Source organism: Adelges cooleyi, unplaced genomic scaffold (assembly GCF_023614345.1).
Source record: "Adelges cooleyi isolate 19-005CV unplaced genomic scaffold, UGA_ACOO_1.1 ACOO_flye_CR_arks_rails_tigmint_CR_PRNA_247, whole genome shotgun sequence".
In the NCBI taxonomy this organism is placed as follows: Eukaryota; Metazoa; Arthropoda; class Insecta; order Hemiptera; family Adelgidae; genus Adelges; species Adelges cooleyi.
The window spans coordinates 12,570,447-12,588,106 of record NW_026095912.1 but is presented as its reverse complement, the minus strand read 5'-3'; the positions used below and the strand labels follow the sequence as shown (position 1 = coordinate 12,588,106).

Genomic DNA, 17,660 nt, shown 5'->3' with positions numbered 1-17,660 from the left:
ACCACTTTTTCACTGAGCTGATAACTGATAAGCCGCCGTGTGTATTTCAATAGCTGGTGTTTGACGATAATACTACTTGAGATGTGATACTTAATAAGAACGGTACTGTCTGCGATAATAGTAGGTACATATTATTATTATATGTAAAACAATAATAATAACTTACGGGCCCGCCTATGAAATAATATTTTTTCAAACGAGCCGGCTTTGTAGTAATTATTATCGACACGGATAACCGATAAAATCGCTTTGGTGTGTACTCTGACCGTGAGCCCGGCCTAAGTACAGGGTATTGGAAACAGAAATTCTCCATTTCGACATTCCACCAAAAAAAAAGAGCGGCTCTATAGAAAACCTCGAGACACTTTGGCGCCACTACGTTGTAGACATTTCCAAGTTTTCCATACAGCACACATTTTGAATTATTAAAATTCACTCAAACAATATGACGTACAAATATTTTTAAATACAAATTTCAGGCATGTAGTTTTGTACATTTTCAGAAAAAGATTTTCTCAGTGAGTTTATGTTTCAATATTTTTTATTTTAAGTTCACGGTTTAGACATTTTGCGTTTATTTTTTATTACTCTTGACAAAATTAAAAAAAAAAATCAGTTCATTGTGTTTAGATACTAAATACTATTTATTTTGCCTATTAACTCTTATGAATTATTATTGACTAACTAAACAAACTAAACAACTAATTAACTAAACAGTTAGTATTTTTGTATCAAGTGTTTGTTCGTAAGTCCAATTTTGTATTCATTTTGTTGGTTTTTGGTTGGTTTTATTTGCAAATCAGTTTTTGGCGATCGATCGACAGATGCAGCCGCAATGCATAGTCGAATAAAAACCGTTTTTTGAAAATGAGAGTGCCAAATTTTTGGAATCTTTTCTCAAAGCATGCGCTCTTTTTCGGATCGTTGTTTGTTTGTAGTAGCCGAACCGAGTCTGTTTGAGGTTGCTTTTGTGGGTGTTTATAACAAAAAAAAAAAAAAGATTGTAATAATAATAATAATAAATAAAACTTAGCTGTTGTCATAAACACCGCGTGGAGTCTGTCGGTTCGAGAATAGCACAAGTCTTTTGGAATACGTTTGATGTCGTTTCCGATGGGGTCCATAAGATGCCGGGCATTATCATATATTTTTATCATTATCCTTATTATTACAAGACTCTACAAGAATATTATAAAAACCACCACACCGTGTTTTTGTACATACCACAATGATAATAATATGTCGTTCTATTCCGGTGTGTGGGGTTATTTTTCACACTATACAATCATACTATACCTATATGTATGTGTATTTTACAAGGTGTACACGATAAGTAAGTATAATACACAATAATATTATAACCGTTACACATTATATATTGTACAGGGTGTCCAGAGATCCCAGGTAGTAGTAGTGTATTATTGAAGTGAGAGAGAGGAGAATTGTACTCACAATAAGAAGTGTGTGTGTGAATATCGATTATTATTGGTATTATCTATCATTGTCCTGTTCTTTTTTTTTTCTCTTCCTCATTTGATGTGTGTTTGCCGGTATCAAAGTACATGTATATATTTCCAATACCGTTTATTATTGTGTGTACATAAGATTAGAGATTTTTAAGACGATGCGGGTTCCCGTTTTGTGTCCTCGAATAATACGGTTTCCTGTTCCTAATATTTTTTATACACTGTTCAAATTATCCTTGGCTTTTGTCAAAGGATATTATGCAGGTATTGTACATCAGCTGCTGCCGAGTACCAAGTGTGTATTAATAAAAACAAGTCCACTATAATAATATATTAACACGGTTTAGGCGGGAGTAGGCAATAAAAAAATATATTCCATATATGTATACAAATTGAATTAGCGACATCCTCTCTGGTGTATTGGATCAATGAACTAGATAAAAAAGTCCACCTCGACCGAATCAAAAAAAAAATGGCTCGGTCAAATTTATATGTCATATTTTACAATTAGATTTTCGAAAATATATTAACTATTTCTAATAATATTAAAAAAGAAAAATCCCTAAAAAACGAGCACAATGGTTCAAGAAGTCAACACTAGAAGTCTTAACACATTTCGTTGTATATTAATTTATTATATCTAGCGTAGTGTACTTAGGCTATCGACCTTTTTATTTGCCCACTGTAAATTGTAAACTTGCACTTTTGGTGTCTATATGTATATATATATATGTATATATACAACCGACTCTGTTTTATTTAGACGTCTCAATCTTTGGCGATTAGAAAGATACCCTTACTGAACGTTAATGGAATTGGCGGTACCTATAAGTTTACTAAGGATACTACTAAAACGCCGGGAAAATGAAATATGTTTTTTTTTATACGACTAGAGTATTTAAAAAAAGGACATTACACAGAAGGGTATGTGTGTATACTTACACATACCACAGACTTTGGTATTTACTGACCATCAGCGGTAATATTAATGGTATAATAATTATTTAAGAGAGCTATTGACGAGATTCTCATTCCGCGCCGATTAATCATCATAAAGTCATTAAGTCGCACAAGATAAAGCCTACCGCCCGAAAAATACCACCTAAGTATAGCACCGATCGCCTCTGAGCTGCACTCGACAAAAGAAACATGATCAATCATGCTAGTCCGGTCGACTAGGTTGGCTAATGTGTGATTAATGGTAATTAAAAATTCAAATTTAACACAAAAAAAATACCTACACATTTTACCTACAAAAGTAAAACCGTCCTTTTTGAAAACTATTTTTCCACCGTGGATCGACAATAGTAATAATATTATGGTTTTCAATTATATAATTATTATTATGCTTTCTCGTTAATCATAGCTTAGTGATATATATATATATATATATATATAAATAAATATATATACTTAGGTCTAGCTCGAACATTACTGCGGTTTGTCGTCGCGCATATTTTTTATTTTTTATGTACTTAAGGGAATTAAAAAATCGCCAGACACTAAATTAGAATATCACGTGACTTTCAGCAATTTATCTACTGGGCTCGGTGTCCGCCCTTAATGATTTATATTTATAAAAAAAAAAATTACTTAACGGTTAAAAATTCATTACTTTGTTTCGCGAAATTATTTGTAACTAATGTTGTCATTATATTTTGTACATTTCGAAATTAATGCGGTTTCTACTGCGAGAACAACACCTGTTGATAATATTCGACTTAGGCTAACCTAACATAGCCAACGATTGCTCAGCCGGATTTCTATTCAGACCCAACGGGTCTCCTTTAACGACGATTAACGTCCATTCTTCGACTCAATTTCTCTGCCGCTATTCATTCAGCCTTCACTTGTGTTAATCAATCAACCAAAATATGTCTTCCTGTTCTTAACACTTGAAAATATCACCCTAGTCCTTTGGCATTGGGCTATTGTCTTTTGGTCTCTTTTATCCAATCACTTCATCACTTCCGTTTCGACAACATTAGGTTTCCTCTCTGTATCTCTCTCTCTCTTTATCTCTTCAAATTCCATTCCAGTTGTTTTTCAAGCAAATAGAGAATCGCCAACTTTGCTGATAGAAGATACTCAACCCTAAGTATGTAATTTTTCACTAAACCCTTTTTTGTTGTTGTTCGGACTCGGCCGACCGAAGATTTCTGGACAAATTGCGGTTTGCCTTCTATTGATGAAGTAGTTGGTCGACGACGGGTTTGCCGTTGATTTATGTCCCACTGTGTGCCTACACAAGAATAATATTCACCGGGGAGTGTAAATGTGGTCTTGTTCTTTTGCTCTGCGTTTAGCGCCTTTTGTGCTCTGTCCTACGACACAATACATGCAAAGGTCACACACACATGTTCGGTGCACATGTGCTCGGTCGTTTGTGAACAAATCGTATCGAGTGACAATATATATATATGTATATGACGATAATATTCGTACAACACGGTTTTTGCCAAGCCGGTCACGTGGTGGTGCGCTTTTACACATTTTTTCACACCGACAAAAAAAAAAACCAAACCTTAAGACTACATAATATCGTCTCTCGGCGTCGGTCATGTGTAACGTTATACATAATGTATCTATTGTACCCAAGAGAGGAGCACTGCTGCTTGGGTCAGCCGAAAATAAATTCTGCAACCATTAGATTTTATTTAAATCAGTTTTATTACTTGTTTTTTTTTATTGTTCTCGGCGCCAACATCAGCGAATTTGTTTTTTATTATTTTGTGCCGCCACCAGATCAGGCGAACACGATCCGTTTGGCAGAGTGCAAAAAATCCTCATTAAAAAAAAAACACTTAATAATTGTTGTGTTTAAGATCACATAGGCGCCATTTTGGGGGGGGGGGGCAATGTGTGCAGGAATTTATTATCAGTGTATACGTGTGACGGATGTATTACAACTCACCAGAATGTACCCCAAAGATTGTAGCCTCAAGGGACAGTTAAACGGATAAAGATTTTGTTAAATTTTTAAGCAAATAGTCATTAACCAGACTGATCATTTATAATTTTATATTAAATTTTTTTTTTTAGGGATTTTTTTTCTTTAGACTGATTTCCAAAGAAAATCAGCTGGCCCGCAGACTCTTAGGCGGATTATAATATTTACCAAAGGTTATTGAAAAAAACGTTCCTTTTGCTTGTGTTTATAAATCATAGCGTTATACGTTAATATAATATCCTTTTATTAACCAAACAACAATCACAAACCGAAGGACAGGGTGTTCGGTTGTACTGACCATTCCGTTTCTCTTGGCGGCCCGAAGGAATTTCTTTATAGAAAACAAACAAATTATTGACTTGAGCGGCGCGGGTCTTGTTTGCATTTTCTTTTACTCGCGCCCCATACAGCAATAACATGTTAAACGGTCAAAACAAATAGATTTAGCTTAATATTTGGAATTGTTCTTTCAGGTGTTAGACAAGCAATAATTCACCTGAGACTTCACCATGTTGAAGCACGTGCACCGAGCCAAGAGCTCCGACACGATGAGCATCGTGTCCACATCAAATTCGTTTGTCGGCCAAGAGCCGGCCATGTCTAGCAGATGTTCCAGTGTCTCTTCGCTGAACATATCCAACCCGGTGGTAAGTCATGGTTAACTTAGCATACCTCATACAATGAACACTTCTCGTATTGCATGCTTGAGTCGTGTAAAACTAAACGCCGAGTAGAAACAAATCTCCATTACCGAGTGATAATGTTTACAATTATTAATTGTATTATTTTACATTTTTCTAAGGCTTTTCCATCCGAATTCCTATCAGGACATTAGCATTAGGCATTGGCAAATTATTGAAATGAAATCAACCGTTTGGACGTGCATCTTTGAGCAGCACCTACGCTCTGTATAACTATATACACACCCACGTGCTTGGTCAGCTGAGAAAAACACTCTACTCGTGTACACCTAAACAGACAGTGTCTCGCTTTCTTGGGCAGAGGGGTACAGTGGATGGGGTTTTTTCAACGGCATAATGTTGGAGGGGGGGGGGACGTTTAGGGCTGATGATAACGCCGTCGTTTTGTTTTTGAAACGATTCATTACTGTTATTAACAAAAACAAGCGGCTCGACGTCAATGGTTTTTTTTTAATAATATGTATGTATGGTGTGTGTGTGTGGCTGTTGTTGTTATTTGATAATAATCTCGTGGACCGAGCAGCCGAGACCCAAGTGAAAGACAGACTGTGAGGAAATATTTTTTAATAAACACCCTCGAAGGCGCGAGCACACGCGGTTAGGTTGACCGTTTGGTTCCGCCGACATAATCGTGTAATTAACACATTCTTTTTGTTCCCCTCCCCTCCCCCTCCCCTCACGAAGGACGGGACGAGACGTAGAATAAAAAACATAAGAATCGTACATTAGTATAATGTTGTATTAACGCGTGTGAGATATTATATTTTATGTTTGATTTTTTACCGAGATTATAAACCCTAAAGCGCGATGGCACGACCCGGTTTGGATTTTATCAGACAGTGATCATTCATAAAGGATAAGACACACTCGCTTTGTCTTTAAAAAAATAATTTTTCGGAAAAAATACAAAAAAAAAAATAAAATAAAAACTTGAATATTTTATATATTGTAAAATAACACAAACGAAAACTAAATCTCGAAAAAGGTAAAAACTTAAAGTTAGCAAATATTATCCAGAGACTTGACAATTTAAAAGGCGCAATGTATACATTTAATAAACTTTTTTTATTGAGAATAATTTTTGCCGAACATACTTGACTGGTCGATAACCGGTTGTGGATAATTTCACTTCAAGTTTAAAATGTATGATAAACATTGAAGTTTAGTCGATAAAGCTGTGGAAAATTTTAAAAAAGGTAAATGTTTTATAATATTGTAAAACGACAAAAGCAAATAGGTTTTGAAAAAAAAATACAACAAAAATTGAAATTATTTGTGGAGACAACGAGTGTCTTATCCTTCGTGAATCACTCTGTATATCAAATAGTCGTTTTTGTTCTTTTTAAAATAACTCTCAGACCCGACATTGTAAATAACCGGTGAAAAAAAACTGAATGATAATGCCTGACGTTAAGTACGCGTACCAGTTGTTTGTTTTTTTTATAAGTATACCCAACCAAAATACATGGCGTTTACAAAAAACATTTTTACCCAAAGTAACATATTTTTTTTTTTAATGATAGACCACTTAAGAGACAAGCTGTCTGACTGAAAAATTAGAGTAGAATTGTTAAATGGGCCGGGAAACAGCTACAAATTTGAGTATAATTTCGAAGAGTCCAAATTAACAAATTTAATTTGCTTATTTCAAGGTTTTTCGTATTCCGAATTTTTTTAATTGTGTGTATCTATTAGTACTTGATTTACATTGAACTAATTCACTTGACTACCCTATTTTTCCAATTACTCGAGTAGTTTCAAATTTACCGACTGTTGGAAAAACACTCATATACCTATTTTTATTTTTATTTTTTCTCTTTCAGGCCACCATTAAAGTGTACACGAAATGTCTTCGTGCCGATCTCGAGTACAAAACTCTCGGGTTGGCCTACAGCACTACTTGTAGCGAGGTGATCTCCATACTGTTGAACAAGTACCGGATGCGTCACAGGGACCCAAATTTGTTTTACATGACCATGGAGATAAACCTCAGGAAACTCGGTAAGCGCCAGCGGTGTTTAGTCTCTAGTATTTTTTATTATACTATAAATACAGTTATTTTTGTCCACAATCGTTTGCTCTCCTGTACATATTATGTTATTAACTAACATTGTTATGTATTTTTGTGTTGTTTATCAAGGCCTAAGGACGGTGTTCGTTTTGGACAACGAGTCTTGTCCCGCTGTGCTGCAGTCGTGTCATCCGCTAGGCGAGTCCAGGTGAGTGCCTCTCCTACGCCTTCCCCTGTGAATTGGGTATATTGTTTTCTTTAGCTTAATCGTTGTGATTTGCTTTTTTCTCTCAGGTTTTGTCTGCAGTCGAAAAAAGGAGGTCTGGTGAAGATCTACGACGGCGAACTGATGCCGGGGGTATGTTTTCCACGTTGCCATTTTCCCAAAAACACCAAAAAACCCGTCCGAGTAGTGTACTTATGGTTTTTGTGTTTTATTTTTCCAGTCTAAGTACAAAAGCTTGCTGATCTCCGAACGGACCACCGTCGACGAACTCATCCGGATCCTCTTGAACTGTTACAGCAGCAAAGAACAAGTGGAACAGTTCTCGTTGTACGAGGTAAGTCCTGGTAAAAATAATCGCCCCCCCCCCCTACAATTTTGGATTAGCTATCCACTCGTTATCGCATAACGAACCTGTTACCACTCTCATTATTAACACTGGAAAACTAGACAAAAAAATTGTTTAAAGATGGGTGGGATGCAATAGGGTACACACATCTGGAAAACACCTCCTCAGCTCGTTCTTTTCTATACCGTTTCGTGCAATAATTACCCGTGTTCGCCCATATTGGTGGTTTTCATGTCTAGTTAATATTAATTTTTTGTACTTAGGTGTCTAAATCCGAAGAATACCAGCGCAAACTCCACCACGACGACACGCCGTTGACGGTACAATGCTTTTGGCCGTACGATTGCGATTACCATTTCCTGTTGAAAAGAAACGTCGACTACAAATCCAAAAAAGTGAGTGGTCGTCACGCGTATCTTATCGCCTAAGACAGCCTAAGCAGCATCTTTTCTACAGACGTTCAGATTTTGTTTATTTTGTTCTCTCCTTCTGCACACGTGTCCGAGGAATGCCTTTTGATCCGGTCGCGGACCGTCGACGTTTATTGCTCTGTGCATTTTATTATTATTATTATTATTATTAAAATCTTTTAATACGTGCCATACAAAGTGGTGTGCTCATAATTTGTACCGGGCTAAGAAAACAAACGGGCGGGCGCACACGTGCAACGGTATTAGTGGAAAGAGGAAGCCATTAACACACTTCCGGACAGATGGTCGGCCTTTTTTGTTTGTTCGAAACAAAGTAAAAGGGCCAGACGAGGTAAGAAGGATCGACGCCAGTGATCTCGACCGAATCTCGGCGTTTAATAACGTGATCCATAGGCAAACACAATAATTACTACTACAGCAATCTTCCTATAATCCCTCCTCGAGTCGGCCAAGGTGTTTCTGGTACACAAATATTTACAACGGCCCCACGACAGCAGCTGTGCTGTTGTGCTATGCTGAGCGGTTCTTGAGACTATTTAAAAAAATATTTTAAACACAGGTACCTACTTATCTGAAAAAATCCCTGCATCAAGCCACTGTGTGTATACTACGGCACAAGGCGGGCCTTATTAACACATTTTTTGTTGTAATTTTTGTTTATCTCTGACCGACATAATACAATATGTGGGTGTCGTATCAAACCAAAAACGGGAATCTTTTGTGGGCTTAACTCGGATAAGCAGCAAAACTCATACTGACATCGTTATTAATCCCTACCTACAGGTGTATCCTTTAGAAAGATCCTTGTAGGATGGTGTACATAAACTATTATGCAAAAGGAAAAAATTTAACTACCTAAAAAGAGCTGTCAAGCTATTTAAAAAAATAAAACAGCTCAATCTGAAAATGCTTTAGCAGTAAAATAATTTGTTCATTTTGAATTTACGTTAAACAACTGGTCATTCCAAAATTTAGACTTTAAATGATTTCAAAGAATCATACATTTTATAACAATAACTATTCTTGTGATGTCCTAATAAAAAGCAAAGAAATAATAAACATTATTTGTAAGTATCCGTTTGCATACTTAAACAAGTAATTTTATTCGCTGTTGAAATTGGCTCAAGTAAATAGTTAAGATTAAAAAAAATAAATGCGTTTCAAATTTTGTTAAAAAATATTTTAACATAAAAACGGCATTAGGCGATTTCTTTTCAAAAGCTCATCCAGTGTGAGGAAATGTGCCAGAAAACAGAAGAAATAAAACTTATAAAAAACATCTGAACGGCTGATTAAAATTTTTATCGACTGGCCTTTGCTATTGGACTGGATATTGTTTAGTTTTTGGTGTTTAAAGTTTTTTAAATTTATTTTTCTCTTATAATTCCAGATTGAAACCAGTTGGAACGACCAATGCAAAGAAGAAAGCACCATGAACGACTATGAAAATTTCTTTTACATTTAATTCGGCCAAAAGGTTCGCCACTCGACCAGAAGACGGCATTTACTGTTACGCTCTCTTGTAAGGATAAACCGCAAAGAAGCTCGTCGTCGTCCGTATCTTTCACACCAAGTCTTGTTTTTACTGTTTTTTTTTAATTATTATTATTATAATTATTCATAACGATTGTATACAATAACGATAATCGATCGCACAAATTATATATTTTTGGGGTTTTTTTTTTTTTTATATTAAAATGCAAAAAAAAACTAAAGCAGAAAAAGCGCTGTAACTCTTTTGAAATTCTATTTTTTTTTTTTATTATTATTATTATTATTATTATTTAATATTTAAGTAGTAGTTACCAAACGCGCGTACAAGCAACATATAGAACTGATGTAAAAAAAAAAAAAAGAACAAGAGTGCACATTCGTCAAAAAAGAGTTTGAAAAATTGTTTTGATTTAATTTTTATTATTTCCCAGACGTATTATACTTTGATAATTAAAATCACATACTTGTATTATTATTATTATAGTTTACACTTTCCTACATAACGAGACTGGTATGATGGTTAAATGATTTTAGTATTTTGTGTGTACATTTTTAACCGAAACCAAAATCGTATGTTGCATAATATTCATGTTGTTCACAATTATTTTGTTTGTCAGCTTGTACGGTAATAATATACTTTGATATTGTTATTTCGATTATTATTATTATATATATAAAACCCCACCCCCCCCCCCCCCCAAAATGGTAAAATGCTTTTTTTGCGTTAAAATGTTACTAGTCTTAGTATATTTGTACAATTATTATAATATTATAGAATTATATCTATTATTATTAAGTATAAAGTATTATAACATTATATATTATATAGGTGTATTTATGTACATTTTTTTTTCTTTTCAAATTATTTTGATTTATTATGTATAAATGTTTTGTATAAAACAACCATTATCGATTGATGAAACGACCAGTCAATCTAAGCTTTTTTTTTGAAAACTGCATTGATTTTGATTTGTACATTTTCAAAGACGACCAAAAAAAATAAATGTAGGTAACCGTGCAAAAATAATAATTATCATTTTTTATTGAACAAGTGTCTGTTCAAAATTACCACAAAAAAGTAGTTTTTTTAACAATAAAAATAGTTACACGTTAGGATCATATTTTGTGTATCAAGTTTTTTTTTTGGTGTGGATTTATATAAAACACAACACGGGTTTGTTTCGTTAAAAAAAAATGTTTTTAAATTGGGTTTTCGTTTTAATATCCATATTATTTTTTTGGGGTTAATATTTATGCTCGACGATTTTGATTTATACTTTAGATTGTTTTGGGAAATGAATTGTTTTTTAAATGTAAAATTATATATACACATATTATATTATAACAAATGATAAGTTTATATATTTTATAACGTAACCCAATTGGATTTCTATAAAATACAATTGAAAAGTACTGTATGGATTATGGTATTTTGTATTGTATTGATGTATTCTATTTTTATTATCTCTATAAAATACTATCGAGATTTATGTTTTAAAACAATTATTTTTTCCCAAAAAGTTTGGAAATGTAAGCGTGTTCGACCACAACATAATTGTTTGATTTATAAGTTTATTAATAATGTAATATTTTTTTGTACACCAAGTTGTGTGTTTACACACAACGGTTTTCTTTTTTTTGTACTCTTTTGTGTGTGTGTGTTACACGGTTTTTGTGTTTTTATCGTTTAAAATAATGTTAGTCATACTTTTTTTTTGTTTTGCCAAAGATTATAAAATTATATACCTATTATATTTGTATCATTAATGAAAATAAACAAACTTTTCACGCTTTTTATTGGTAAAATTGATGTTTTTCTTTTGTTTAATGAAAAAAGTCGAATAAAACGGAGAGAGCAGTTTTATAGCTTTATATCTGAAGTTGTAAAAGACAATATTATTTTATCATTGAAATGTGTTAAATAATTTTTTTTTTTAATACGTCACATGTATATAGCTTATAAATAAAGTGCACACGTTTTTATACCTTGGAACTTAAACTAATTAACCGGAAAATTATTTAACATGGCTGAAATTTATTAAAACCGCTTTTTTCTTAAATATTGCCTATACAAAACTCCTTAAAAACAGACCACATGTAATCCCCTTAAACGAGTAACAATTCGCTAATAATAAGTTGGTTGAAATACATATTTCTTTAGACCGTTAATTAATGTTGTATTTTTAATACATTTTAACTCTCTAGGTATTAAAAATACCTTATAGTTTGAATAACAATGAAGTTGTAGGTATTTATACATTTGTATTTTATTTAATTAGATTAAAATGTGTTTTGCTCAGGTTAAAAATCTTGAACCCAGTTTTGGTAAAAAATATTATTTAAAAATATAGTATTATATATTTTTAAAATGGCCAATAACGGCTTTCATAACAAACAGAATTTTTTGTGATTAATTTTTAAGTAAATATATTACCAATTTTTTTTAGAGAAATTATACCTTGTAAATATGATATGTTGTTCTTTAAATAGTAGTTTTTTTTAAGATTGTGACGACATCAATTTAGAATAGTTATAAACAGTTATTATATTTTTTACTTGAAGAATGCGTTCAAATTAGAAAAAATGATATTTAAACACTAGCTTTATTTTTTTTCCAACTGGAAATAACTACAAAAAAAAGAAACAAGTAGAATAACAAAAAAAAATCCTTCAAAAAAACATACACAAAATCCGAAAATACATAGATAAGTGACATGTTAAAGTAGAAAGTAATTTTTTGTTAAATAAGGCATCAACCCCTCAACGAACAAGTAAGTAATTTATATTCATATAAAAATTGTACTTTGATAGGTAAAAAGTTGAAAAGATTTTCTTAAAAAAAAAACTAAGAAAACATTGTTTGATTTTTAAATTTGCAAAATGCTAAAGAATAAGGTCAGGTTGAATAAATTTTTTTTTTATGAAACAGTTATCAGAAAAATATCTTAAAACAACATTTACTTGATACTCTTCACACCCCCGATTTAGAGTGGAAGATTTTATTTTTTTAAACTATCAAATTCAATTGCATTTTTGTCTCGACAAAACCTAATTAGCACGTTAATTTCCAGCCGTTGTTTTGAATTTTGTTAAAGGAACGAAAAGCAAATAACCAATTCTTAATACTACCTCTAAATAAGAAATACTTTTTTTCTAAATCAACATAGACTTATTGTATTATTTAAAAAAAGATTAATATTTTATTTTTTATTTACTGTGGTTGTTTTTTAAAAATCTTATCAATATCTGCAAGTATTTTTATCTCTTGAAAAAAATTAATTAAAAAAATTAAAAAATACATCTAATGACAAATACTAATCACCAAATCACATTAGGAGTGTAATATTATAATTTATAACAAATGAGATGTACAATATCTAGTATCTCATTTTAAACATTATACATTGGCGGAATTTATAGTTTTTAAATTATATGATTTGGTGAGATTGGCCTTTTTAAAAAATATGATATGTGTCTTTTGTAACAAAACTTTATGCAAAAGGTCAAATGTCACAAGTCATTAAACATTGTAATTTCTGTTTAAAAATAATCAAAAAATTAATTAAAAATATTCACACAGGTTTCAAAAAATGTAAGCAAATATAAATTAACTTTAAAAAAAAAAAATTGTTCTAAAAAACAGTTTATTAGAAACTTTTTTCTTTAAATCAATAAATAGTCAAGAACTAGCTAAAATGGCTAATTTAAAGTTCTTGTCCTCGATCCTATAAAATAGCCAGTACAATAATCCCTCGGTTGCTATTATAATCAAATATGATTCATTTTTTTTTTAGTTCTTTCATAGAACAAACATATTTCTTGTCTTGTTCATAAAAAAAAAAAAAGTTATATAATAATAATTGACATAGTTTAATAACCTAAAAACAATAGTTATGAAAGAATTTACAATTAAATTAGTCGACCGTGGAAACGATAAAAATGTAAATTGTAACAATGTTATTACGCTTGTAGTATGTTCGACATGGACGGTGTACTTGCAATGCTCAAGTGCGGAAAACGATTATGGCGGTAATGGACGTTCAAAAACTTGACTGCTAGTGGACTGCTCAGTTTACATTCGTCTATATCCTTCCTGAAACAACGACTATGTTAGAGAAATTGCCAAAGTAATAAACGTATTATACTCAAGTCAAGTATTCTGTATTTGTTCACAATATGTTCAATAACATGTACTATGTGTCTTTCAAGCATTTTAAGTGGCTATGAATCGGTTACTGATTGTTGTATATTACTATTGTAAGAACGGCTTTACCATTGAATGTAAAAAAAAATATGCAAGAATGAATTGAGCAAGAAACTACCCTAATCATTATCTAAAAACATTAATTTTTTTATTTACATAAATTTGTAGATAAAAAAATAAAAATAAAAAATAAAAAATAAATTACATGGTACATAAAAATGATGAAAATAATTTTATCTTACTGTAATTTCCTCTTATCGGTGCGCCTTGGGCAAAAGATTTGTCTCCTGTGTTTGCCGACAACAGCAACAGGAGGCTGGTCGATAACAACAAATTGTTTTTCACATTAGGCAAACCACCAAAACTATAAAATAAAAAGTGGCCTATTGCATTGATCGGATAGTTGTGTTTATATTGAAATATAGTTCAGATGCATAATATATTTTCTTTATACACATAAAACACGAACCTTAATGGAGCGATTGAAGCGCAAATCCCTTTCTGATTCTCTATCTGGCCTAGTTGTATAATAAATATATTATCATTTTATTTAGTGTCATCGTTAATTATTGTAAAAATCTTCTGTAAATTGTAATATAAGGACTATGCTGTTATATTAATAATAATATTGTTAATTGCGATAACACAAAATCATTGGAATCACAACGATACCAACACATAGTAACCAGAAGGGAAACCTAGGCCGAGACTGATAACTTATCAGTGATAAGCGTCCGACATTATGTTTTTGCAGGAATTAGCATTTAGCTACAGAACTTATTCTATTATAAAAGTCTGGCTCTCATAGACTAGATAAAGAAATATTTCTTTATAGGTCTATGCTGGCTCCCAGCCGCAAAAGATGCCATGTAATTTTTTGTAAGTTTCTTTTCTGGTTATTATGTGATACTACCATTATTGATACTAATATTATAGATAGCAATGTAAAACAATATATTGTTCAATACTGTTCATAGATGTCGCGCAATATTATATAAAAATAATGTTAAACCCGTATGTTCACAGACACCACCGATCAGTATGAGATTATATTTTATTTTCCTTTTAAAATTTATAAATGATTAATGTATCTATGTATCTTATATATAGTTAACACGTCAAAGATATTTTTCTAGGTTAGTGTTAAAATTATATTATTGGCTTAAAGATTCATTAGTTGCAACTTGTTTGTAATACAAAAGTCATAATGCAATAAAAACCTAGAATTTAAATACTAACGAAGGATAACTGTTCGCTTATTATTTTATTCAATCAATAAAAAAAAAATACGTTTTTAAATAAATTAGGACACACAAAAAAATATCCACCAATTAAACTTGAAAGAAAAAAATCAACACTTATACATTTCCAATTCACCCATACAATAAAATAAAATATGTTTTAAAAAATATAAAAAATTATTTATTTATTTTTGCTTTTTTGGGCCTTAAGCCAGTGTCACTGGCGGATAGATTACATTTTTCTTTGCGGAAATATGCAAAAAGAGGCCATTTTTAACTTTTATAAGCTATAATTAATTTATATAAATTATAGTACTTATACTGCCATACTAAGACACCACTTTTTATTTAAATTACATAATGTGCATAAATTTACTATGATATTTTGTTTCTGAATTATTTTTAACTGTCATTAGTTAAAAAAAATATATTTAAAGAACGTCAAAGCTAAAATGTATAGATGAGAACCTACTTTATTAGTTATAAACTGTTAAACATGATATAACAATACTTAATAAAATTGTATTATTTCACTTATACTGTTCGATCCACGAGAAGTCAACATTTTTTATTGACTTTATGTGTATTATTTTTATTTATTTTAAATCGTTAAATTTTAAAGTTATGTTGACTTAAATTTATAACCTACAAGGTTAAACATTCTGAAACATTACTATGTAATATGTATGTACTAGGTATTAAGTAAAATTCTTTACATATTTTATTAAATATGTTAAATATAAAAAAAATGGTAATAAAAAAATTTAAAAAGACATAAAACAAGTAGACAAACTTAGTAAAGGTACGTACATTAAATAGGTGGCCAAATATTGACATGGTTGGATAACTGTTTGGGAAGTTATAGCATGTTTATGCTAAAATTTATAAATTCTAAAAAACACAGTTTTTCAGTAATAAAAAAAATCTGTATGTACGATTTTTCTGCCTAATTTTCAACGATTGAGTCTAAAACTGCGGCTAAAAAAAAATTTCAATGCGATCCGACCATTTTACTCGAAATTATGGTTAATTAAATTAGAAAAATAATCGTCGCATTTCTCTAATATAGTTAGTTCATATAGTTGGCTTCGTAAATTTGTTATTTTTGTTGTTTTGTGTTTTGCTTAGCAATAAAAAATTGTCATAATTATTTTCATTGTCTGCTTGGATTTATTTGTTTTAATTGTCTTTGTTGAACTGTTGCATCATTTATGATTTATTTATTACGACATTCATTTTTTCACGTTGTTCACAATAATTGCAGTTTTATTTTTACTGATCAATAGTTATTCGATATCTTTACATAGCAGAGAACAATTTCCCCTATCGAATAATAGCCGTATCGTCGATTACAACCACCATTTAGTGGCTGAGCAAGAAACAAGAATGAGCGGATCAGGAGGATCAAATAGTAGCGGACCACCTATTGGTAATCCAACAACTAACGGGGGTAATAATAATGTTAGCGTTCTATTACCTAGTGGCGGAGGCGGTGGAAACAGTACTCATAATAGTAATGGCTCTAGTTCATACTCGTCAGCGTCTATTGTATCCGGGAATTTGGCATCATTATTTGATTGCCCCGTTTGTTTTGATCATATGTTACCACCCATACTACAATGCCAAAGCGGTCATTTAGTTTGTAGTGCATGTCGACCGAAGCTGAACAATTGCTGTCCGACCTGTCGAGGTCCCATTGGTTGTATTCGTAACTTGGCAATGGAAAAAGTTGCTTCTACAGTGATGTTCCCTTGTAAATATTCGTCTTCCGGTTGTCCCGTGTCTCTACTACATTCCGAAAAAATTGAACACGAAGAACTTTGTGAACGTGGTCCATACGCTTGCCCGTGTCCGGGTGAAAAATGCAAGTGGCAAGGTGGTTTGGAGCAAGTGATGGGACATCTGATGGTCGCGCATAAAACTATAACAACTTTACAAGGAGAGGATACTGTTTTCTTAGCAACAGACATAAATCTTCCTGGAGTCGTTGACTGGGTAATGATGCAATCGTGTTTTGGTCATCATTTCATGTTGGTGCTTGAAAAACAAGAGAAATACGATGGTCATCAACAGTTTTTTGCTGTACTCCGGTTAATTGGAAGTCGAAAACAATGTGAAAAATTTGCTTATCGTCTGGAACTTAATGGTCATCAAAGGCGTTTGGCATGGGAAGCAACCCCAAGAAGTGTACACCAAGGAGTTTCACAGGCAATTTTAAATTCAGATTGCTTAGTGTTTGATACTAGTACAGCACAGCTGTTTGCGGATAATGGTAACTTAGGAATTTACGTCACAATATCGACCTATGTGTGATACACTCGTATTATTAGAAATACATACATGTATATTCCTAAGTGACATCATCATATACGGTATGTAATTATAATAAAATAAAATATATACGTTTTGTACAAATAGGATAGATAAATTTAAAGATAGTGTTCAGGATGTGAATTATTTTATGTTTTGAAAATATTTTTATGTAGAACGTTTAATTAGATAGTTTTATCTTATCTATGGTATAATGTTAATGTAGGGTCTTACTGATAAGAGAGAAGTGATAAGAGATAAATGATAAAATATAAGTAAT

General features: G+C 31.8%; 2 protein-coding genes and 1 long non-coding RNA gene across 3 annotated transcripts in view; 2 read left to right on the top strand and 1 right to left on the bottom strand.

The window, feature by feature from the left end:
* Positions 1 to 9,799, top strand: part of LOC126836505 (uncharacterized) — a 32,123-nt gene extending 22,324 nt beyond the window's left edge. Inside the window, exons 2-8 of the mRNA XM_050569985.1 lie at positions 4,890 to 5,063; positions 6,941 to 7,118; positions 7,258 to 7,336; positions 7,423 to 7,486; positions 7,575 to 7,688; positions 7,964 to 8,095; positions 9,522 to 9,799. Of these exons, the coding sequence (XP_050425942.1) occupies positions 4,926 to 5,063; positions 6,941 to 7,118; positions 7,258 to 7,336; positions 7,423 to 7,486; positions 7,575 to 7,688; positions 7,964 to 8,095; positions 9,522 to 9,596 (780 nt within the window). The 5' untranslated portion in view covers positions 4,890 to 4,925 and the 3' untranslated portion in view covers positions 9,597 to 9,799. The remainder of the gene's footprint in view (positions 1 to 4,889; positions 5,064 to 6,940; positions 7,119 to 7,257; positions 7,337 to 7,422; positions 7,487 to 7,574; positions 7,689 to 7,963; positions 8,096 to 9,521) is intronic.
* A 3,193-nt stretch (positions 9,800 to 12,992) lies between these two features.
* LOC126836758 (uncharacterized) lies at positions 12,993 to 14,478 on the bottom strand. Its single transcript, XR_007685380.1, has 3 exons — positions 14,299 to 14,478; positions 14,072 to 14,193; positions 12,993 to 13,718 (listed from the first exon to the last, which is right to left on the bottom strand). It is a non-coding gene; the product is annotated as an uncharacterized LOC126836758 (long non-coding RNA).
* A 213-nt stretch (positions 14,479 to 14,691) lies between these two features.
* On the top strand, positions 14,692 to 17,383 carry LOC126837192 (E3 ubiquitin-protein ligase SIAH1A-like). The gene is made up of 2 exons (XM_050571016.1): positions 14,692 to 14,698; positions 16,335 to 17,383. The coding sequence occupies exons 1-2, from the start codon at positions 14,692 to 14,694 to the stop codon at positions 17,381 to 17,383; spliced, it is 1,056 nt and encodes a 351-aa protein (XP_050426973.1).
* The last annotated feature ends 277 nt before the right edge of the window (positions 17,384 to 17,660 follow it).